General features: G+C 42.6%; 1 protein-coding gene across 3 annotated transcripts in view; it reads left to right on the top strand.

Moving 5' to 3' along the window:
* The first annotated feature begins 22,995 nt into the window (after positions 1-22,995).
* Positions 22,996-24,651, top strand: part of LOC105189329 (protein apterous) — a 34,464-nt gene continuing 32,808 nt past the window's right edge. Inside the window, exon 1 of one of the 3 annotated variants that reach the window (XM_025301176.1) lies at positions 22,996-23,781. In XM_025301176.1, the coding sequence (XP_025156961.1) occupies positions 23,734-23,781 (48 nt within the window). In that variant the 5' untranslated portion in view covers positions 22,996-23,733. The remainder of the gene's footprint in view (positions 23,782-24,651) is intronic. The other 2 variants (XM_025301175.1, XM_019844279.2) reach the window with 2 other exon arrangements.

Genomic DNA, 24,651 nt, shown 5'->3' with positions numbered 1-24,651 from the left:
TAATAGGAGCCTTTATGGGGCACTTAATACGGGCAATTTCTCTTTGATGCCCGCTATCCGTTCTATCGAGTCACCGCGCGCCTTTTGCGTCAACTTTTCCTTCATTCCCCGAGAGAACGTTACGGCGGAATTATTGCCGTTATATCGGCCCATTTAGATTGACCTTTGGATCCGGGCGTGAATCGTCGTTCCACTTGCTTCGCATTAAAATGAGTTCCCGAGGCACCGCGGCTATCGTTTGAAATTAAATCAACACGCAATATACATAATCTACGGCTGAATATAGAAGAGCAGTCGGGTAGAGAGAGAGGAAATGAAATTTGATACCGTATGGCCGGGAGAAACTTTGGATCTTCGGACGGCGGATCACCAGAAGAGCATACGTGTCTCCAGAATTACATGTTTTAGAACAGTGCCATCAGCATAAACCGAACACCTAAGTATTTACCTGCTGCTCACATTTGTGGGCATCACTTGAGTACTGGGGTACCTTGAGGCAAATATTACGGGTGGTACTCGAGTTGTTCCCATGCAGTAGCTGTTATTGATTCTGCTGGCAGTTGACGTCTCGGCTTGTTCTTCACGTTTTTCTAAGATGCTGCTGCTTCAATCGCACAGTACATAAATGTCCGTGTAATTTCTACAATAATCGGATATATTCGAGTGTCCAGATAATTTTTACAAATTTTTCTTGGGTATTCAGGTGGTATCTAAATACCTAGGTACGCGGATATTGTATCTCGGAGTTTTGAGTTTCCGAAGCCTCAGTGAATACCGAGACTCTCTCAAAAGTCCGTAACGTTATATTTGATTAACGATATCCAGAGCGTTGTCGCTTCAGAAATTCAATTCTTGAAAATTCTAAATACGGTCCTTGAAAAATCTAGACACCTGGATATCCGGATATTGTATCTCGGAGTTTTGAGTTTCCAAAACCTTAGTGAATACCGAGACTCTTTTAAACGCCCGGGTTGTATTTGATTAACGATATCCGGAGCGTTGTCTCTCCAGAAATTCGATTCTTGAAAATTCTAAATACAATCCTTGAAAAATCTAGACACCTAGATATCCGAATATTATATCTCGGAGTTTTGAGTTTCCGAAACCTTAGTGAGTACCGAGACTCTCTCAAAAAATCCGTAGGGTCATATTTGATTAACGATATTCAGAGCATTGTCGCTCCAGAAATTCGAAATACAGTCCTTGAAAAATCTAGACACCTGGATATCCGAATATTGTATCTCGAAGTTTTGAGTTTCTGAAACCTTAGAAAGTACCGAGACTCTCTCAAAGGTACGTAAGGTATTTCACTAACGATATCCGCAGCGTTGTCGCTCCAGAAATTCGATTCTTGAAAACGCCATATTTTCGTGATTCATTCACTGTTTACGGCTGGCGCGGCTTGTTGCGGAGCGTTTAATGCGCATTAGGCATCGCGCCGTATTATAAAACGGTAATTAACTGCGCGATAATACCACGCATACGTGTGCACAACTCGCTCACACCGTTTACATCCGTGTGCAATGCTCACCGGGCAAACGTAACTTGCTCACTTCAGACTTGCCTGGATCCGCCTATCTGGCGGCTGATTTTCCGCGCTATTGCGATTCTCATACGTTAAGTAAATATAACTTTGTAGTCCGGGGCTAAAATCATACCGCGATTAATATTATTAGGTCCGTACAACTCACGGGGATTGGAGTTGGCTAACCGCTGGTTCCTCGGCGAATGTTTGGGAGTTACGAATTCGCAAGTCATCTACCCCTCGGAAGCACCGAAACTACTCAAAATAACACGTGTGCGAACTGAGAGAATACATTGTGGGCGTTACTTGGATAGTGTTCTATTATATTTATCATAATATATGAGTCAGTTAATCATCTTTTTATATGAATCACGCACTGCAATAAATTAATATATATGGAGAGAAGGACAGGGTGCACATACTCGAAATTACGTCACGCGTACTTATAACGCAGCTTATAAGAGCTGTTATATTTTTTTTTGTTTAATTGCACGCACGCTCGTGTTAAGGACAGTCACACCGCCATATCGCGAAGCATGCGTAAACGTAGAGATAAAAAAAAAGCGAGCGGACCACCGTATTATACCACCGTTGTCCGGCTTATGCCGGGAATGATAAAAAAAGGGCGATCCCCACCGCATGCGCACGTGAGAAACATAATATAACAGTTTTATTCACAGCGACCAGTGTAAATATTCGAGATTATGAGCGCCGTGTAATTCGGAACGTATAACCTAGGCGCGCGTTCTCGAGATGCGTTTGCGCCTAATTCCACGAGTCCTCGTCCTTCCGCCAAATGACGCATGGGGCACAAATTGTGTACAGTTACGCAACGTAGAGGACGAGCCTGGAAACCGGTTCTGCGGTTACGGTTTTTTGGGAAAGAGCAGGAAGAAAAATTTGTTAAAGGAGCTTGCATTCGACGAGCGCTAATGCTCCCTTAGAACAATCGAGCTTTCCCTAATCCTGATCCGATTTGGCTAACTCCGTAATATGCGGGAGCGAAAGTTCGAGAAATTGCAATCGCGCGACTCCGTACCTCGCAATTCCGTTGGCCTTCCTTCGGTGAGGAATGCCATTCCGCCTGTCGCCGTTCGAATCGGCAATTATCGCGTCCCTATACTGCTAATACACGTCTCCTTGTGTCACGACTTTTACGCCCTCAGGATTAGATCTCGATGGCGCGGAAAAGGAAACAAATGCGCGGCGCATTGCTCCGAAGTCGCGCTAGTTGATCACAACGCAGGTAGCATGAAATCACATCAGACCATAGAGAGTTAATCGCGATCGCAGGTGGCATGGGAGACCGAGGAGCCGGGACGAAGATTCGCAAGCCTCGGTCCCACATACTCCCATAATCCCATTCAGCATGCCCCTCTTGGGTGCGACTTCTCGTGATCTGAGTCGCCTCGATATACAGCGCGGCAACACGCCGGAGAGACGGCGACCGGTGCGTGCCCTGCGGCAATTCCCCATGGGATTCGCGATTCGCTCGAGATTTAATGTGGAAGGAAGCGGGCATAGTTGTTCGCCGTGCTTTACCACCGGCGTGACATGCGAGCAATAGAACATGCGTGTCTGCGTACGTGCCGTGTGTCGGTGAGTTTGCACCTCGTTGGAGTACGGCTCTCTGTAAAAGCCGCTCGCGTGTGCGGCTTGTATAAGTTTCTCGCATGTCTCTTGCGAGATGAAATTTGAGATTGAAAGTGTTGGCTTGGTTATTAAGTTGGTCGGTCGATGCGTGAGAGATGTGTACTCGCAGAGTTAATAAGAGTCGATACGGGTCTCATTGAGCCGACGAAAGTAATGTTAATTCAAGTTCGCTGGAGTCTAACAGCCTGCGAGAGGGAGTGTTAGATTACTCGGCGGAAAGGATACCCCGAAAGAAAAAGGGAAACTAGACCAGTTTTACCTTATGAAAATATTCCTTTGAAATCCTAACAAAGTTCTAAAATTCAGAAAGAAGTCCTGGGTTAGAAAAAAATTCTAAAAAATATATATACATTTTAAATTCTATATTTATAACAATTCTAAAAGAATTCTAAAAGAAATACCCGGAGAAGAGGAACCCGTTGCCGATATATATCTCCGGCGGAGCATTCCGTCTGAATTTATAAGAGTGCGCATTACGCGGGCATGCCCGTATAAAATGCAAACGTAAAACACAGGAACACGATTCACACTGCCGCCTAATAGGAAGCCGCAAACTAGATCGGTAACTCCCTACAGCTTGTATTTATTGCTCGTCGTGGCCATGAGGAATGGCTTGCGCATAAAATTAGTGATACACGTAATTGTTATTGCTTATATACCGGACGGCACGGTGATAGCAGCTAATGTACGCGTACCTTTCATGCGAACTTGCGCGCATTTTTAAATAAGTAACCAAATATACATATATATATATATATATATACATACAGTTTCCTTTTTATCGCGCATATATATCTTATAAATTGGACACACACACATACACATATATATTAATATTTTATAAATTCAGGAATTTTAGCATTCAGGAATAATAAATTTGAACACAAAATTTTTATGTGATTTAAAATCAAAACATCCTAATTCCTTTATATGATGTAAAAAATTATATATATATATGTTCCCTTGTATAATATCAAATAAAAATCATATATATATATATATGTATAAAAAATTTTTTACTATGTAAGTTTTGCACAGTGCGTTAAAAAATGGAAATGTAAAATATTCAAGAAACACCATCTTTAAATTAATCTTTGTTCCATTATGAATGACTTACATGCTTGAACTATCTTTTTGGCATCGACAGACGCGCGGTTTCTAAAAAAAGAATACAATTAAAAAAACGTTGACGTCCAAACGAGAAACGTATGGCATTATTGTAAACGATAATAAGCAACGCGTGTCGGATTCTTGAGAAGCGGCATAAATTTGTTGGTCTCGTGGCTCGCAATTACGCGTCGCTGTCTCATTTATCGTCGGTTAACCCTTTCTTTCCAGGTCTAGTTGCACAGTAATAATTATTAAGCGTACATTAGTCGTGAATAAAATCATTGAAGAGGAGGAAATCTGTGAAATCTGTGGACATACAAAAAAATTGAAGGTCTAAAAATTGGAAATATCAGCTAAAAGAATTTCCCTTTTAAGCATAGAAATTTCTAAAGCTTCAAAACTGTATATACAGATATTTTATCTATATTTTATTTATTGCAATGTAAAAATTAATCAAGGAAGTGAGGAAACAAGACGGGCGAGATTATCGTATCGTGGCTGATAAAAGATTTAATTACATGGAATTTAAGATTTTAAATTAAACTGTCGAAAATAATGACGCGTGAAGTTTTTATTCGGAGAAAAGATTTGGCCAAGAGATAGAGAGAGTGAATAGAAAAGTCATGAAAAAGCAGGCGATGAAAACGCGGTCGGCTGTCATGCGTTTAATTACCAATCAGAGACGCCAGGTTATCGCGTGGTTGATTCCTGCCGCAAGTTCCTGTAGACTTCCTATGTAATGTAGATACAGGGTGGCCGAAGAAAGAGGAAGATTAATAATAGTAAAAACATTTTCCTTCTTTTTTTTTTAACGAGAAGACAATTGGTATTTTTATCTTCTCAATATCTACGATGAAATTTTAAGTTTAAGCGGAATGTGCCGTCAGAATATTTAAAGAACAAATTCTTCGAGATTGCGATACTTACCCTTAAGGGAAATATTTTTTAATGTAAAATTTAGTAGATAAGTATTTTTTACTAAACTTTGACGACGTTTAAATTGGAGATTAGGACTGTATTCGGTAAGTAATGTAGATGATTATAAATATATGATAATAAATAATGCGCATGCTCAATAAATAATGTATGATTTTTTATTCAGAGCCTTTTAGGTCGATCTTTCTTTGGCGGAACTTTAATGGCTACGTACGACGTTTAAACTATTTTATATCAAATATTGACAAGTGGGAATTTACGATATCTAATACGGTTTAAGCGACGTAACATTTCGATCGATATCAAGTTTCTCCGGGTCACCCTGTATAACATGTTCACATAGCGCGTTCGCGAGACGTGCACGCGAATGCACCTAATGCATATTTGTTGCCTGCGCGTTAAGATGCCCCAACCTTTTTATTATTATACATTGTGCGCGCACACAGCTGTACGCCGTTCGCATAATCACCATCAGATAGCGAAGCGCGATCCGTCGATGACAGGAACACGGTATTCTCGGTAGACTCACTCGAGCTGCTTCCCATTCTCGCGTTCATGCTCGGAAATTACCTCTGAAATTACCTTCCTCCCTTTAAAGTCATCCCTCCTCTCCCCCCTCTTCACGGCGATAATATGATGCGACGGTTTGCTTCGATGACGCGCACCGGAAATCCCTTTGAAGACGCGCACCGGAAGTCCATCCGATCTTGATGAAGACTGAAGCGCGCAATGAGAGGTTTAGCGTGTTAATTCTGATAAATTTATGAAGATGTCCCGATGATTAAGGGCTGAGGAAAATGAGGCTAGTGCGCGAACACCCGACACCGGGTATGTTCTCGGATGCTTGAGGACCTATTTAACGAGGTCCGCCCGAATCCGGGTGAAACCAACTTAACCCATGAGAAATCGCTCTCCTTTTATTCATGTGAATTCATTGGTCTAGAGACGAAATTCGCAGGTTTGGCCGTTACGTAAGCCGTTAGGATTCACGAACGCACGAGCGGTGCTCGCCTAATTAATATCTGCAGTTAAATCTGGGATCTAGATCTGAACGAACCGCTAGTTTACCAGCAAGCCGAGCTGTACCGGCTCCTTGATTCCGTTGCTCGTTGCTGTTGTTCCTAACGTCGTCGCGATGGTGTTCGTGTGAATGTTCACTGACCCGACCGGTTAAGTCCAGCTAGGGTCTGTAAATTACCGAAAGCCAGCCTCAGTGGCGGGCGCGTTCCGATCTCCGTCTACACATTTCCCTCTCTTTCAAATTTCAAGTTAAGTTCTATCTCAAAAATTTCTCATTCTTATCCGCAGTCTGCATGTCCAACGTTTGTGAAACATTAGTTTCTTCAACGATTTCTTCAAGTTCGAGTCACCTGAAGTTCCAACACGCGAGGACAAGGACAGCGAGTTTAAAATTAAGGGCGGAGCGTATCAAGGATGAACCGTAAAAATGTTCGTTACATGTTTTTCATTTCTCTCCCGAGGCGACAAAAAAGAACAACCGATACACTCCACCCGTGGATTTCACGGTACAGCTGCAACGAGGCGGTTGTAGACGATAAATCCTCGCCGCGGTTGCAGCGGAAACGCGCGGATATATATCCTGCGGGAGTGAGTTCGCGGCGCGAACGAATCGCAACGATCGTACGTGATCGCTTTTTCCTACGGCGAGATGTTATCAGCGGCAGATTTAAGGAAGGAACATCTTCTTTCGGAATTCCCACGGAACGTCTTGTTGCCCGACATAGTGTAACGTAAGGTTTCCTCCTTGACTTTCGATGGCCTGCATCGCGCGGCTGTGCCTGACGGCTTCGTCGAAATTTCTCCCGAGCGTAGGCTACTTTTGTAGCGCACAATACACCGTTTAATATATCGTCGACGGTATGTCACACACTTGGATCGGAGTTCGCCGGTTACAAACGTGCGCCGCGCCGCGCCGCGTCCGCCGCGTTGCTGCACATCAGCGCAGCAGCACGAAATACAGCAGACTCATTCAGCGCTTCTCAATTCCCGGCGTTTACGGTAGTACGCGACATGAGCAATGACAAACACGCACCGGTGATGAATCCGACTGATCTCCAAGTCGCCGATGTGTCTCGTGCTCGATTCTTCTGTCATTCGAGTGCTCGGGCTGCTTAAATCATCGTAAACATCTTACGTAAAGAGATTTGTGTTTTTCATTATCTTTAGTCTACTTGTACAACGTTGCTACAAAGTGTTGTAGCAACATGTTTAAGCGTCATACATCAAACAGCTCCACAAGCCCGATTTACTTTATCTTTACTCGTATTCTCATGTTTGTCACCTGATGATAATTTTCCCGACTAACATCGTCACCGCTGGACCTCAATTAACTTTGGGTACAGTAACTGTACCGTTACTGTCAACGTGTTCATACTGATGTCAGATAATGGGCCGTCTTAACGTTCTTCGTTCGGTTGCTGATGAGACACGCTGAAATTACTTATGACTTTACTTTACAGATACTTCAACAATGAGTAACACAAAAATTAAACTTGCCGTCCCTCCGCCAGCCCCATTTCATCGGAGAAGACAAATCGCCGAAAGAAATATGTCCCGAATCGAAACCGAATATTCGCAATATTTTAAGATTATGGATTTGGAAGGTTAACTGACACAATTGCCGGTGCAATGTCCTGTCGCATCCCTGACCGCAGGCGACATTGCTTGTGCGATTTGAGTATCACTGCGCTATTGGGACCGCATTCCCGCTGCAAGACCCGACACGACGTTTGAAGACTGCATTTAGAGCGGCGATGCAGTACGGGGAGATAACCTATATGAAGAGCTGTCGGTCCGGCCGGCGGTATGCTAAATAAAATGTCTGATTTGCTGTATTGCCACCGATTTCGATTACGCGCTCGAAGCGGCAAGATGACCAACCTTCTGTGCCGCATTTATGGGCCTTCCGCGTCGATCACCGGCGACGATCGTTGCCCTTCTCTTTCGGAGCGGCGGAGAGAAAGAGAGGATGCTAGGAGGAAGGGTGGAGGGAGAGCCGAGAAAGTGAGGAAGAGAGGTATATCTGCGAAGATGGGAAAACGCGCCGTTCTTTATAGGATACTTAATAAGGAGCCTTATCACCCAGCGGTGAAGTTAGATACAGAGGCAACGAGGTATTCCACATCGATATATGCCGATGATGCACATTTAACTGCCACGGCTGTCGTCGTGTGTTACATCGGCGAAAAATACGGCGAGATACCGAACAAATCGTTCTTTAATTGTGATTTGTGCACCCAGGGCGATCGTACCCGCGATAACGATTCATGGGAATCCGGGGATTCTTCGATTAATGTTTCAGCGGCTTCTCGCTTAATACTTCAGCACATATACGGGAATCTAATGATCTGAAAATAATGTGGAGTCGCATACATGGAATCTGTTAGGTCTGATATTGTCCGTATCACCCGGATATCTTCATACTATCATACGAAATGAGCGTTGTGAACAGAATAATTTCTATACTGAGGATCTATGCTAAGCATCCAAAGCTCATTTAAAATTACTGGTACTTCCGGCAATAGCTCGTCAGGCAATAATCACCTGTTTCTATCACAGTATTCAAGTATTCAAGTAATTCTCTCAACAACTTTTCGAATAATCGCGAAATACCTGAAAGACTAGGGTATTCGGATAACATTAGAGAGAGACCCAATCTTTGACAGCATTACATCATCTATACTATACTAGCACTATATTGTAGTGTCATCCATATCACTAGGAAGAATATCATCCATACTTCCTCCTTCTGTGTAGGTGAATAAGCAGACTTGAAACCCAAAACGCCCAAAAATATGTGATTCCGGTGTCGGTTGGTGTAAAAGTTAGGGTGCACAGGTAACAGGGGCATCAAACTCCCAAAGCCGGGCCAGGCCCACTGCAGGGGGTCCAGTCACGCTGACATGTTTATCACACTCGTTCCCCAGTCTCGTGCCATGCGTTATGCGAGCTTTGTGTTATGCCGGAGAGAGTGAATAAGGGAGCGAACGAAAAAGAGAGAGAGAGAGAGAGAGAGAGAGAGAGAGAGAGAGAGAGAGAGAGAGAGAGAGAGAGAGAGAGAGAGAGAGAGAGAGAGAGAGAGACAGAGAGGGGTGAAGGGAAGGGAAGGGAAGAAGAACCAGTGAGGTTTCACGTTACTGGCGACACAATGATGCTGTATGTGTCTCTTGGCATTTCTCATCGCAGGACGAGCCGAAAGTATTGCGCGCAGGATCGCGTGCGATAGTGTGGGTCCTAACACACACGAGTGCATATATTTTGTGTGTATATGTGTCGCAGAGAAATTTGTTAATTGTAAAATTTTCCTATTTTCAACATCAGCCTCGACGTGCATTCAGAAGTTCACACGCTAAGTGAACCGCCATGAATTCCTTAATTCTAATATTGGCTACTTTTTTGGGGTGACCTACTTGGGTGGCTACTCTCAATACTCAATGCATAAACATCACTAATCGGTCATTCAACTATCTCATGAAGTGCTGGCGGATCAGATTGTAAATTCACGGCTGTCCACGTGTATCAGAGTGATCCTCACGACACGTGTGCCATTGAACGGTCCGCTGTGATTTAAACGGTGCGTGAGTTTTCTTGTCTATGTGATTCCGCGATGCATCTCACCAATGCATACACACCACGGGTTGATATTTAATGGTTCTCAGGCGAGACGGCAGTAAGAGGGAATGAGAGAGTAAGAGGGACAGGGGTTGGGATGAGCAGGAAGAGCGAGGAAGAGGTCGGTCGTTAAAAAAGATTTCCCTGCGATATATCTTCATTTACGCGCAATAAATAACTCACGTGTCCGCATGCGAGCGCGTGTCGCGCCGTACTCTTAGGGAAATTGTGTCAGTGCGACTGTCGGCGTCCTTTTCTAGCGCCCTTTATAGTTCCGTCGATTGCTTTCGGAGGATTTTCGCGCAAAATGTACAAATTACAAGTTCTTCGGCTCGGTCGCGTTTACATATGTAGTGTGTCACAAATATTTAGAGATATGCGAATCAAGAATTTTTATGTCGAATCGAATCGAATCGAATCTCATTTTTTAAATTCAAATTCGAATCGAATCGAATCTATGAAATTTCATTCGAATTCGAATCGAATGAAATCGAATCGAATCATTAAAAAATTTAACATGACTATTAAACATGCAAATAATGATGGAAGATTTTAATATGAAAGAGAATATTGATATTGTAATATTATCTTAAAGTAAATTATATATTTAAATATTTTAAGTAATTTATAATTAAGTTATTAATTATAAGTTAAGTTGATTACAAGTTAAGGGTTCAAATATACAGGCCCAGATGGCCCGTTTTATAGCTGATGTGCGTAAACGCTAATGTATTTGATTCGTATTCGAATCTTCGCGATTCGACATTTTCGAATTATTCGGATTCGAATCATAGAGATTCGGATTTGAATTGAATTACATTAGAATTACGGAATGAATCGAATTACATTAGATTCGATTCGATTTGGTTCGAATTCGAATAGTTCGCACATTTCTATTGCGAATTCAATACAAATACTATATATGATTTAAATAACTCAGATCTATCTCTAAATCCAAATCTCAATATTTCACCCAACAGGGCAAGTTTCACATAACGACTATTATTATTATTATTATTAATATACGGGCCATTGATACATGTTAGTGGCCCATATCGATATATGGACTATCGATTTGGAAATTTTATCATTTCATTTTATTTATTTTAATAAATGTCTTGCTACTTAGAAATCGTTTAGACTAAAGTTAATTCTCGGTTTAACTCTTTATGAACAATTACTAGTTTAAACTTAAAAAGAGACGGGAAGGGTAAAGACGCGGCCACAGGAGGGTAAGAGACTTGTTCAAGTCACATCACTACCGGCCGTTTGATAAGGCCGATAAAGCGTATAAAGAATGCTTGTCCTTGCGTCCCTCTCTGACCCTCCTCCTCGTTGGTTTCTTAATGTCTCCGTGGCCGACCTGTCTCCTTCTCGCTCTCTTACTGTTAATCTTCCTCTATCCTTGCCCTTCCTCCTCGTTCCTTGTTCCTTCCCCTTCACCGCTCTTCGTCGATGCCATAAATTATGCGACTGCACCGTGCATGCAGCTGCATCGACGCCTCGAACGACCCTTTCGTTCCTCTCAGTGTCGCACCGATGGCCGAAGATTGCCCCGGCTTCGAGAAAATCGACGCCGAACCGGATTAGAGACGAGATAATAGAGCCGAATTGGAGGCGGATGAGCCGCAGGAGTTTGGATATGAGATACACTGGAGCGCGGAATTTACTGTTGAAACCGCTATACCGAACCGACAGCATGTTATAGTTTAAAACGGTACATCCTGCCGGGCGCAGTACATTGCTACAGTTTACTCCAATGTGCATAAATTATCGTTGAGATAATTATAGATAGCACGAATTTAATTTCGGGAGATTTAAAGATCTAAAGACCTGGCGTTCATAAATATTCAGGTTTCGGATCGTGAGAATGTAAATATCTATGTGGATTTTAATGAATCCGAAGCCTGAGAAGTTACGCTTCACCACTTGAAAAGTCACATGCTCCTAAAGGTGTCTTTCGCAGATTAAAGATGCTTCGAGTCTACTCTGGTCTCTTTGCAAATCGTAACTCTCGTAATGACAAATAAGATTTTAATGCAGATAAAAGTCAAATTCTTCTTTATTCTCGCCATAAATTCGTCTCTTCCCTCACTTTTCAACATATATATTTTCGTTATACTTAAGCTTTTGCAATTTTATGCAATTAATGTGAAAGACAATGTTCTTAAAGAAAAAGGTAATAATACTTCATCATAGATGATTTCATCATTCCTGAAAATATGTATTTCTATTTGCACGTTTAGGACTCTCCGATTTGGCATAGGGATGCAAAGAAACAAACAAAAACCGATGGAACCACTCGGACGTTTACTACTTCGGAAGTGAATGACAGGTTTTTCACGTGTTATACTCGTGGAAACGAGCACGCTCTGGTAGGTTTTCCACGGATGACAGGTGTTATAATGCCACCGTGGAAAGTCCCGGGCAGCTGCCATTTTATTGGGGTCGGTGATGCATCGAAAAACGTTTTATGATATGAGTCGTTGATCACTGGGGTCCGAATGAGTTTTCGGTTAGACTCGTTTATAGTACAATTGACGGGATCACGATTGCACTGCATACGTCAAGTCTAGGCTGGCTAAATATAAATTTCTATAGGAACGTTCCAGGCTGTAACACAAATCAATCTGCAGGGTTTGTTGGTGCATCAAGTCGTGCAGGACGGAACCAAAGAGATACACGCTAGTGTTATTACAATTGTACCTGTTTTCAGTGACGAGTATACTTCCAATTAGCTCCTTTGTATTTTTCTATCAATATCTGCGCGCAGCAAGTACTTCAACATTATTAATTCTTCTATCTTACTTATTGTACTTGTGCACACTGGCAACAACGTTGGGACCTTATTAGTTTCCCTCGTTTCTTTGGTTGCGCATTTGCGAGCCTTTGTTGCTGTCCTTCATTCTTTTGAGTTAATCTCGCTAATATAAGGGCGAATATTGCTCTTTCTCTCTGTACACATTACTCCTTGTCTCCAGATGGTAATTCGATTGAGAAACAAATAAGTAAACAAACAGGGCGTGGGTAAGGTATCGTTGATGTTTGCGCATGTTTTCGTCGACGTTTGCGTGCGTTCACGTAACGCTTCGTCGAGTGCGTCGAATGCGTTGTTGTAACCACGTCGACGATAATGCACTCCTCGCGAGAGACGCACCGGGAAGAAGCGCGGCGCAGCGTCACCCTCTTCACTCTCTCGATAGGCTGCGCACCAAGTTGACGTCTGATTGATATACGGACTGTTAAGTGTTTGCGATAACCGACGTTTATATCCACCTCTAATACATCCAGCCATAAATAACCGACCACTTCGAAGTCTGCCCGCGACAGCCGGGCCTTCGAGAGATCGAAGGAGGCACCAGGCAGACTTCGGTTTTTCGGCTGCATTTGCCAGTTAAAGTCACCGTGCGAAAATAGATACGAAATGAACTGTCTGGGCGAAAAACCATAATATTTGACTGATTGAAAGTCTTGAATCGTGATTTTTTGATTTTTTGAACGATAATTCTTCGATACGTTATATGTTACATTCTATACAGATATATTCTATACAGAGTGTCCTATTTTAAAAAACGCACGTCGATAATTCTTTAACGAAATATTTTCAGCAGAAATGTTTCGGACAATAGTTGTATGATTTCAAGAGGGACATAAAACAACTATACTATTTTATTTACAAATGGCACCACTTTTGAAATATTCACTGATTATTACTTTTCTTAAATGGAAACCCCAATTTCTTATTATACCGTCTTTTTGTACCAATTAATTTAAACAACTTTTGTCTGAAACATTTTTTTATTTACTTAATATTTTTTGAGATATTTAAGGGAAACGATTATTTTTTCAATATTTAACTCACGATATCTGGCTAACTATTTGTCGGAAGAAAAAGTGGTACTAGACTTTTTTACTCTACTTGGTCTCAAGAATATATTGTTGTTAATAGCGCCCTGACTTTTGTTAATTTGATGATTTTGAAATTTCCAAAAGTCAGTAAGTTAACGAAAGTCAGGATGCTATTATAACAATATATTCTTGAGATTAAATAGAGCAGAAAAGTCTAGTATCACTTGTTCTTCCGATAAATAGTTAGCGAGATATCGTGAGTTAAATATTGAAAAAATTATCAAGTTTTCCTTAAATGTTTTGAAAAAATATTAGGCAAATAAAAAAATGTTTCAGTTTCTATTTAAGAAAAGTAATGATCAGTGAATGTCTCGAAAGTGGTGCCATTTGTACACAAAATAGTATAGTTGTTTTATGTTCCTCTTGAAATTATACAACTTTTGTCCGAAATATTTTTGCTGAAAATGCTTCGTTGAAGGATTATCGAGGTGCATTTTTTAAAATAGGACATTCTGTATGTCTCTATAATTTTGAATTAATAATTTTGACTGGAATTTGAGTTTTGGAGTTTTATGTTTTGAAACTGGTGAAGAGATGCTGTAAAAAAAAAGAACAGCAACTCTGTAGCGAGAGATGGCAATTGAAAAGTTAGAAATACAGTAGCCAGGCAACGACAGCTGTATCCAAAGGCGGGGAGGGGGGAGGGATCACAGGTGCATGTTAAAAGAACCTTTTAAAGATGACCGATTTTCAAGTCTCGAAAAGGGTAGAAAAGGGTGTGAGGACACCCTGAGTGTCAAAGGTGAACGGCTGATTACACGCAAATTAAGCAAAGTATGATTGTTCGTTTAAGAAGCTTTACCACCCAATGGGGAATCAGTAAGTTTATGTGTCGTTAAAAGAGCCGAAAGGAACGGATTTATTCCTTCGATCATTGCTTTCTATTTTCCGATCGAGTGAAACTGAAAATCCTCATTCCAAGTTGCTTTGTTGCTTATTTATTGTTGCATCAAATTCTACGTTTTAAAAGGCCTAATGTATAAAAATCTTGAAAATATTGATAGATTTTTAAGAATTTATGGTTTCAAGAGATAACATTCAAGAGATAACATTTGCGATGATCAAAAATCACAAAGTGTTTCACAATCGCGAAGAGAGATTTGAATAATAAAATTTTTAAAGCATAGATACTTTTAAAATATCTCTCTGCACGAAAAGCCGACAAGAGTATTGTCACATTTCAATACTAATACGTTTTTTATGATATGCAGGAGTGAGCGGCTTAAGATGTCGGGGTTAACTAATTTGACATTTTATCAATCACGAGCTGCCACAGCGGCGGTTTCATTGCGGCGGGGCTTTTTCCGACATGATGGATGAATCCTGGAAGTCTGTAACACGAAACGGATGAAGCACGGGACATACGTCCTGCTGCGTACTAGCTGATCGTATTGTTTATGGGATTTTTATGGAGGTGAAATATTGGGAAAATACGCATCCTCGCAATAAGCCGGATAAAACGCCGGATGATAAAATGCCATGAAGACCTGTCCTGTTATCTTTTTTTTATGGAAACATGAAGTTAGTCGCAGATCTTATTAGAGCTGCTGAAAAATCCATGCATTTAATTATAGCAAAATAATTAAAATTGGTGATGCTTTTTCTAGAGAAAGTGATGATTTCGATGATTTTCAAGAAATTAGACGAATATTTATATAACAAATTAAATTCTTGACAAGAATAACTTTACACATATACAGATGTATCCTTCACACACATTATTCGCAAGTATTCAATGCGCGACACGGTTAGCATTTTTGCGTCATTACTGCATTTACTGTATTTATTTCTTATAAATAGCTATTTTAATGGACAAAAACGTGGGAGGGTGGCTTGAACTTGGAATATTGCCGTTTTTCCCACAATAATGGCGCACGTGAGCTTGTGGCAGGGCACCATACTCATTTTTTACGAGTATCCCTTACATGTCAGATCGGCTTATGTCAACGTTTCATGGTGCTTTACACGGCGGATTTAACCGTCAATTAGGTTACGTCGCACTAAACGCATCTATGTACATGCTTTTGATTTTTTCCTTTATTTTTGTTTCAAACGGTTTTCGCCGAAATTTATTATATTAGCGAATTGCATTTATACCGTTCATTAAATCAAAACAATTCTCATATATTTTACGATATTTCAGATTTGTATCATCCACATTATTTGCAAATTGTATTATCCACAGTGGCTGCAGAAAAAAAGATTTAAGTTGATGAAAATTTTACTGATCAGACATCTGAAGATTAAAAATAGAAAATTCAGAGGGACATATAAATATTACATTAGTGTGACTACAAAGTTAAACATTTAGTTGAACATTTATTTTGCTGTCAGCATCTCAGGAAACAATCGTTTCGCGAGTTTTTAATTAAGATCAAAGTATTCTGCATACTTTGTACGTAGTAAAATAAAATATTATACCGAGGAAAGACACTCGGATTTCAGGATAAATGATATCTGCTTTAAATCTGAAATAATAGACGATTGGAGCCGACAATTGGTCCGTGCTGGATTTCAAAGCTAACGGAAACGTGACACACGTTTCGAAGCTACACGTACACCATGTCTTCGAAAATTTGATGTGCCTCGAATCTCGCTTAATTAATAGTCTTATAGGATCGCGTCAGGAGGACCCTCCTTCGCTTTCGTAGGACTAGTCGGCAAAAGGGCACGTGCGAGCCACGTGTCGGTAAGAGGATATCCGTCTACGCCGCCCTAAGAGATGTGAGGGAAAGGGAAAGAGAAATCGTCACCGCCGCTACACAAATCTCAGGTGCCTCTCCCTCCCTTTCCCTCTCCCTCCCTCCCCCCCTCTCTCTCTCTCTCTCTCTCACTTCATAGTCAAATAAACATATATATAATAAAATTACCTTTAATAATCCATTATTGAAAACGGATTCCTGATTTCACGGATTCTTAGAATCTTAGGAAACTCTGGACGTATCGAAATTACATGTACATTAACACCATAAATCAACATTAATTATATTATATATAGTAGTGTTATAGTGTACACGTAATAGTACATTCTCATCGTAGTGCTGTCAGTGATTCGTATCCACAAATACTCAGATATTCGAGTTCTCCGAAGTTGGAGTTCTCCAGAGGTGAGAATTACTGAGTACTCGAGTACCGTAATTAGCGGGCGTGGTGCCTTAGAAAGGTACAAAAGAGAAAACAAACCACTGTGAAAATCAGTAACAGGTAACAAACAAGTATCACCTGGATATTACTCACAATGTTTGGTTCCGAGCACTCGTGTACCTAATTATTGCAGGTAGTATTCGCAAATTTGAATACCAAACAGATGCTCAAGTATACGGGTATGGAGACTACTTGGTTTCGTATTGACGGTACTAATTACCAAGACTTTCCATAGTTCCAAAAACGCTCTCTTGAACACATTTCCTCAGAAATTTTCGGAACGTCCGAGACTTTCTTGAGAATCTTCCAGGTTTCCCCAGACAGCCTCAAGTTTTTTCGTCCTCGGAGGCGTCCTCATCGGCGCAGGAGCGCTCGCCAAAGAAAGAATCGAGACATCGCGCATACTAATTCCTCGCAAACTGCCGCGCCGGTCGGCACGTCGAGTCCATGGCGCGAGTGGTTCGACGAGGTTTCCAATTTTTTCACCGCCGTTTTGTCCGAGCCTCCTCGCGCACACGGACGGCAAAAGCACCGCGCTTACCGCGCAGTTTATTGCGATTGCGGGTCCCGGCGCATATGAATTGCGCGCATTAAGTCCGGCGTATATAGACGCGCGCCAAGTTCATTCTCGAGAATATTCGCATATAGGACGGCTGTCCAGTAGTCGGCCGAACGAAAGTTTTTTGTCAATCAACACAGATGAAATGTCAATTTTGCCCTGGCAATTTCCACGTTGGCGTAACACTGCCAACAATTTGCACAACGCACGCTCCTCGAGAGTCGACTCGTATTTTAAATAATTTGCCGTACGGTCAAACTTCTGTGATCCACTTCTTAAAAATACGGACGAAAGAGTCCGTAAATCTGTTATTCCGACGCTCTGATATATAATTATCGCAAATATCCGAGCTAAATAAAATCTGCGTGTGCAAATCGAGCAGGCGAGCGCTTGTCGAACGTGCCGTGTTACAGGAAAAAGGGCTCTTTGGAACCATTCCGCCAGTCGACCTAGCTCCCTTGTAAAGCTCGTCGTTGAGCAGGCACGTGTTACCGCGGAACACGTGCCTCCTCGACAACAAATCACCCAGCTCTCATAATCCATGCAGCGCCCATTGATCGGCACGCGCTCCTGCTCCACGACGTGGAAATCCCGCCAATAAAGTGACCGCGTTAGGCGAGATGAGAATCAGCCGGTGATGTATTATTGCAAACAATGGCTTACGATGTTTAACGTACGATTGACGTATGATCGTTAAACAAACTGAAGTTTTCACTTATTTTGCGCGGCGCATTGTACCTTCACTTAAAATATCAATTTAAGGTAAAAAAGAAAGGTTCTAAAGTGTTCAAATGTTTAAAGACAACCTGAGGCGTACAACATTGAGGAGGCTGCGTGTTTGTAAAGAAGATCTATATGCTTTACGCTGTTTGTAACAATTAAGCCGGCTCCTTTTACGACCAGGATCACGCAGGATCAGCCTGATGAGCGAAAAGCGACCGTTGTGAAAAATTGCTGGGGTTCACCCAAATCAAACGGGCGACACCGGTTGAGGGTTAATCGACTGATCCCTGATCAGTCCAGCGTGCTTGAGCTAAGTCGCTTTTCCTTTCGCTCTTGAATTCCTAGATTCGTAAAAGAGATGGGCCATGAGGTCTGGCGGAGGCGGCAGAAGCGGCAGAGGCAGCAGAGGCGGCGGCGGCGGCGGCGGCGGCGGCGGCAGTGGCAGTGACGGCGCGTGTTGCTCTGCCTTGAATGAACGTGTAATCTCCACGGCAGCCATTGAGCAGCACGCGTTCGTTTCCGATCGGTCTACTATCCGGAATATTCTCTATTCGTTGCCCTCACAATGGCCAAGCGGCGTTTCTTGCCATTTACGTTAGTTTCATGACATTTACGTTAGTTCTCTGCCATTATAGCGTCGTTGTCACCCCTGCACGTTGGCACATTTGTATCTGCTCAGGCCCTTAGGCCGTGTGGGATTTATCCCCTAATACGACAGGGTATTCATTCATCAGCTCGCGTACATCTAGTGCAAAATTGCGCATTTGCCGAATAATATTCCTTACATAACGCTCGACTTAGCTCTCTTTTCTTTCATTCTTTTTTTCAAAATTGTCATCTTGTAGCGTAAAACACGCGTAATGGGATGGGCTGTTTATATTACTGTTATAAATACATTTAGCTGGCGGTTCGGCATCCCTTGGCGCGACATTGTCACCGTCGTGTTATAAGGGACGTGTGTTCATGCACAATAGTCCATTTGTAAATGAAGATATATGAAGATTTCCGCTGTGCAACTGTGATCAAAGAATTGGGACCTAGTCACACGTCTGGCTCGTCCGTGCCTAAAAGCACTGCTGTCTGGACATTTACGAGGTCCTCGTTATTGTAACATCGTTGTGGGCCTCGCGCGTGTAACTGGCCCAACCGTTTATTGTCGTGTCCAGCTTCTCTCCCGTGCGGAGACGCGCGTGCTCACGACTTGGCAGCCGCAGACAATGGTGACAATGACCGCTGGGTGGACCGTTTAGCTCGCCGGTGATCGGTGGAACATTGTCAGCCAAACTGCGGAAAGCGGCAGTCTTTCCACAGCTCAAGCTGCGACCTTCCGGGCATCGAGTTGCATCGCTTACATCTCTCCGACCTCGATACTTTTCACTGTTAAAGCGAACATGTGGATATAAGTGACGCATGCATAAGTCCGAATTTCTGTATATCGTAGGCTTCAGTATCCTGAATTTTCTAGATACCTGAAATATCCTTAAATTCTCGTAACTTTTAATAAAAACTTTATTGCTCTCCGAATTTTTAGATTAGCCACGTTTCTTAAATCTACACTTTTCCAGATTCAGCTAAATTATTTTAATCAATTACAAATTTTTTTATGTGTATAATGCTCTTTCTCGATATTACCTTAATGTGAGGTACACACATAATTAGTATATATAACTATTTCTAAATAAGATGTACAGACGGACAAAATAAATCATACATCTTTCAATAAATTGAATTTGTTAGTGTAACTATTTTTTTAAGAAGCAAATAAATGATTAGGTACAAGAAAATGAAAGCATTTCAAGGTATTTAAATAAAGAAAATATGAAATAGTAGAAATTATGCTCTAACGTTTATTATTCAATATTGTTACATTTTGCCCTGGACAAAATAAATCATACACTTTTATGTATATTAATAAATATAATTAATAAATAAACAGCTTATAATTGTCTCGCAAATATGTCGGAAAAAATCATCCTAGTCTTGACCGCAGGAAGTAGCACAGCAAAAGTGTGGCACGGGGCAAGAGGGGGGACTGGTGAGGGTTGGGAAGAAAAGTAGCAAGGGGCGGAATGCTGTTAACTTGACGTGTGAATACTAAACACGCACTGACGGTACAATAGGGTACTGGTGCCCCGTGGCGAATAGGGACCCGCCTGTTGAGAACCCCCACGAGTGGGACCGTACGAAAGCAGTCTTGAAAGCAGCTTGTAAACCCCATGGAAACGCGAAACTTCGTATTTCGAGACGAGTACTGAGACGATTGTGAGGACCATGGTGAGCATCGAGACTAGTTTTCTCTCTTTTCCTAATTTTCATTCATAAATTTAAAATTGCATCAACGATAGAGGGCTAAAATGTTCACGGGTTCGTGAACATTTTTCTCTTGTAAATAAGATACTTCATTTTTATAACTTTCTAAAAACGGCTACATTTGAATAAAACCTTACGTTTCTTTCGATCAATCGTTTTCCGGTTTATGTTCAAACCTGTAATTTCTGGGATTCGGAGTTGACTCGAATGTGTCTCCGGTTTTTCTGTTTGCGTTTCTGCTCGCGGCTGAAAGCTAGAAAAGTAAAGAGCGAATTTACCAGCGAGCAAACGAAAGCTTGGGTGCAAGGATTATAGACAGAGACAAAGCTCAAAAGCGCCGACAGTTCTTGACCCGACCGCCGCTTTCAACTCGGAAGCTGCTTTCCGGTTTACCGCAAACCACTCCTGTTTGTGGAAGAGAATCGTTGAAAATACCGCGCGTTTGTCCGAGCGCACCGTATACCCGCCATATCATTTTATAGTGGAAGACGTAACAAAGGGATGATCTCGGCATTAACGAAAGTGGGAAAACATTTTCGGCTGAATAGAACACTTATGCACAAGTTAGAAAACAATGTACCGTATAAGAGGATACAAATCAAAGCGGTTCTTTCATTTTGTCTTTTTCAGTCAACGTTGGAAATTTTAAGTATCACGAAAGCCCAAACGTGAGATTATTGATAAGAAGAGAACCGGGCTGAAAATGAGACGTGAGACGAGAAGTCAGCCTCTTGTCTTTTGCATTATGCTACTCCGGTCGATACGCTACTCTAGCAAACGTCTACGCAACGCCACGGCGATGCTGCAGGTTGAAAAGCGCTTCGCTTCTCGCAAGGTTGCTCTTTATCAACGACTCATCTCGTAGAATTTGAATACACAGTCGCGGCGCCGCGGTGTCCCCGGGAGTTACCGGGAGTGCGTCCGTACACGAGCGCTGCAGCGCCGACAGCTCACTTCGTCGACGTGTTTTTCTGCATTCCACCGGTCGGCTTCCCCTGTAAACACTCGATTTAATCGCGCTGCGAAATAAGACGACCGTCCGGGCAACGATGATGACGGCGCGAGTCAAGCGAGCGCGAGTACGAGCGCTGTTTTCGCGGATTCCATCATCGGGACGCCGGGCATCGTCAGGAATTTCTGATCGGAGCGACGGTTTCCGTCTACGTCGTGACGAAACCGGTTTCTCTTTATGACGGGATATCGGACGGTCGCTCAGTCGGCTCGGAGATCGTCCTCCTCCATCGCGTCGTTTTTGGGGAAGACGCAACAGCGGCGAGGCGGTGAAGGGGTGAAACGTTACGCTGCGAAGCGGGATATAAATAGTCGTTGGCTTCTTATTGTGCCGTCTCTCTGTGGAAAGTGTATAGTGTACGGTGTATGGTGAACGATGTTTCGTTTGGAAATATCGAAAAATGCTGTGTAGTGGCTGATATGTTGAAGTGATGTGTCATGAATGCGATAACGATCATCGGAAGGTTATGTACAACATTCACAAAATCTAATATTTGGAATCAAGTCCTTCGTCTCTAAATCCATAAGAATGATCGAGCTATAGGAGGAATAGAAAAGAAATCCACTACTATCGATTTATCATACCAGGAAGCATAGCACTAATCACAATAGCCCATAATTGATAACAATATCCAGTTTGCACACTGTAATTTCGTTTCTCATGTGGCTAGTACACTAGGATTGAAAAGAGTGAGTTCCAATAGCTCGCCAACTCAAATAGACACAGATTAATCACACTAGTTACATCTAATCAACTAGTCAACTAATTTAACCAATCTATCCATTTTGGTTGGCTCGTGTCTGATTGGTATGAATTCGGTTTAGCCTATTAGCCTTTATAGCTGTATTTGCTGAAATGATGATGACAATTTTGGAGTATCATTTATATTAAAAGAAGAGATATCAATATAGAGAGTGAACGTACATGCTTTAAAAATTAGATTTTGTTTTCAAAATGAACGGCTCATATAAGGAATTGTTCATGCATGAATACTCTCGAAGCTCGTTATCTTTTGACAACTAAAAACGTGGGCAGATTTGCCTTTGACGAAATCCGCTCAATCATAAATTTTACATTTTATCGAAACAGGAGGAAAAAGGAAAAAAAATTTTTTCCTCCTTTTGCCGAGGGAAAGAGTTCTCGCAGTACTGCTGTACGCACAATTCATGATTACCCTAGAGGTTTACGACAATGCGGGGCGCAGCGGCGCCGGTTTCTTTCTCCCTCAATCTTCCTTCTGCCCTTCCCGAGCAAACCCGTTCGCCGGGAGCGAACGCTTTGTCACGGCGCGAGCGTGCATGCGAGCTACAAAGGGGGCGGGATACGTTGACCGTGCAGCGAGTGGGGTGGCGCGGGTGTGGCTTGGCGCGATCCAAAGTCCCTCCCACTTGGCGATGTTGCCGATTTTGGTTTTGTCGCCAGGCGGCGCTGCCAAACACCCGGGACTGGACTTGGCCTGGTCGGTACCCTCACTTCGTATCGCGGCTCCGGCTCGTCGGAACCGTCCGCATTCACCTTGGCGCAGCCGAGTCGTTGTAAGTCGTTCCTCTCGTTGCAAGAAACTCCGTTCATTGTGGCGTTTCTTCACACATGGACAACGCGTGGACTAGGCAGATTACCCCCAACATATACTGAACGTTCCATTGGTGATGAAGAAACAGTCACGAGTGGGTGGCCTTATTCCGATATCTTCGGCTTCGTGGTGTGACCGGTGGGGTTGTTTCAATTAGTGCGGGTGCGCGGACTCGCTCGCGATTCGGTGTTTGTCGCGGTCGCTTGTCGCAGTGCGTCGGTGCGACTCCAAGTATGGGCCGCGAGTTACGGATTCCGGACTGTCGATAAGGTCCATGACAGTAACGGACGTCAGTGCTAATCTGTGAAGTGACATGGGTGTTGCACGCGTATGATTACCCGCGAACTGTCGCTGACCTGAAAGAAAGCGATGCGCCCGTGAGGGCTCCTCCCTCGACTATACCCCGAAGGTGTCACGGAGGGATTCACCTCCCACGTTAGTGTCGTGATATCAAGAGTGTTGCGAGGGGAGTAACGAATAGAGAGGAGGACGAGGGTGGGCGGTGGTGGTGGTAGGAAGAGAGGACCCCAGCCACAGCGGACGCCATCTCCGCGTTATCGGCAAGCGGATCCCCCGGGACTCCCCCCCGAACAGCATCGGCGTCGCGCACCCTCGGCGGGAACTACCCCGCGACAGCGGCCACCCTGATGGGAGTGTATGAGGAGCGCGCCCCTCCTACGACCGGCATGCACTGGGTGAGTGTCATCCCTCTGTCCGCGTTGCCCATTGGCCGTCGCGCGCCACCCGGTATACCCAACCGGGGTGAAAACTTCTCGTTTCAGATGACGAACGGACGATAGCATCTCCGCAAACACTTCTCCCTATCAAATTCAAGATGGTGAATATATGGTTGTTTAGTTTTTTACGTGGGCACGAATGATTTTCTCGAGAGTTCGATCCGCCCAATCAATTGTTTTCGTCATGGACTTTTGATTGTGAACAATCGATCTGCAACTTGGTAATTCTCCTACGGTCTATCCTAACAATGAGTTGAGAAAATGTTGATGTTAGTGAGGAACGTGATGATAAATTGTTTTCGCATTAAGGCACAGTAGGAGATTGGAGTAATAGAAACTTATTTCAATCGTGTGCTGATACTTTTTAGGGATTGAGCTAAAGCTGGTGAGCTTTGAATTAATTGATCGTATTATGCAGATACTTTAGATATGAGTATTGCCGGCACATTTCGGATAGTAATCAAATGTCTAAACAATCAAATACATACTCAGTACTCGGGATACCGACTATTCTGTTAGATTATATAAAATTAGATTCTGATCCGCAACAAATATTGTGAGCGAATGAGATTAATTTCCTCGTTTATTATAATTTAGGAGTTTTATCGTCATCGTTATCGTAGAGTCAAGGAGCCGGTTTAATTCGCGGCTTGAAAGTGCGACGGAAAGCCAGGTTGGACCTAGTTCGCACAGGTGCAAATTTAAAACGTACGACGGCCGCGCATGAAGATCATTCAGAAGTAACGAAGAACTGTCTATCGTGTGAAATATTCTAAGTCTTTTTTGTTTTGCAAAACTGCAAGAGATTTGTAATTTATTTGAAATAAT

Source organism: Harpegnathos saltator, unplaced genomic scaffold, assembly GCF_003227715.2.
Source record: "Harpegnathos saltator strain DR-91 unplaced genomic scaffold, Hsal_v8.6 scaffold403, whole genome shotgun sequence".
Taxonomy (NCBI): Eukaryota; Metazoa; Arthropoda; class Insecta; order Hymenoptera; family Formicidae; genus Harpegnathos; species Harpegnathos saltator.
The sequence above is the reverse complement of the archived record's forward strand: the minus strand, read 5'-3'. Positions and strand labels throughout refer to the sequence as shown.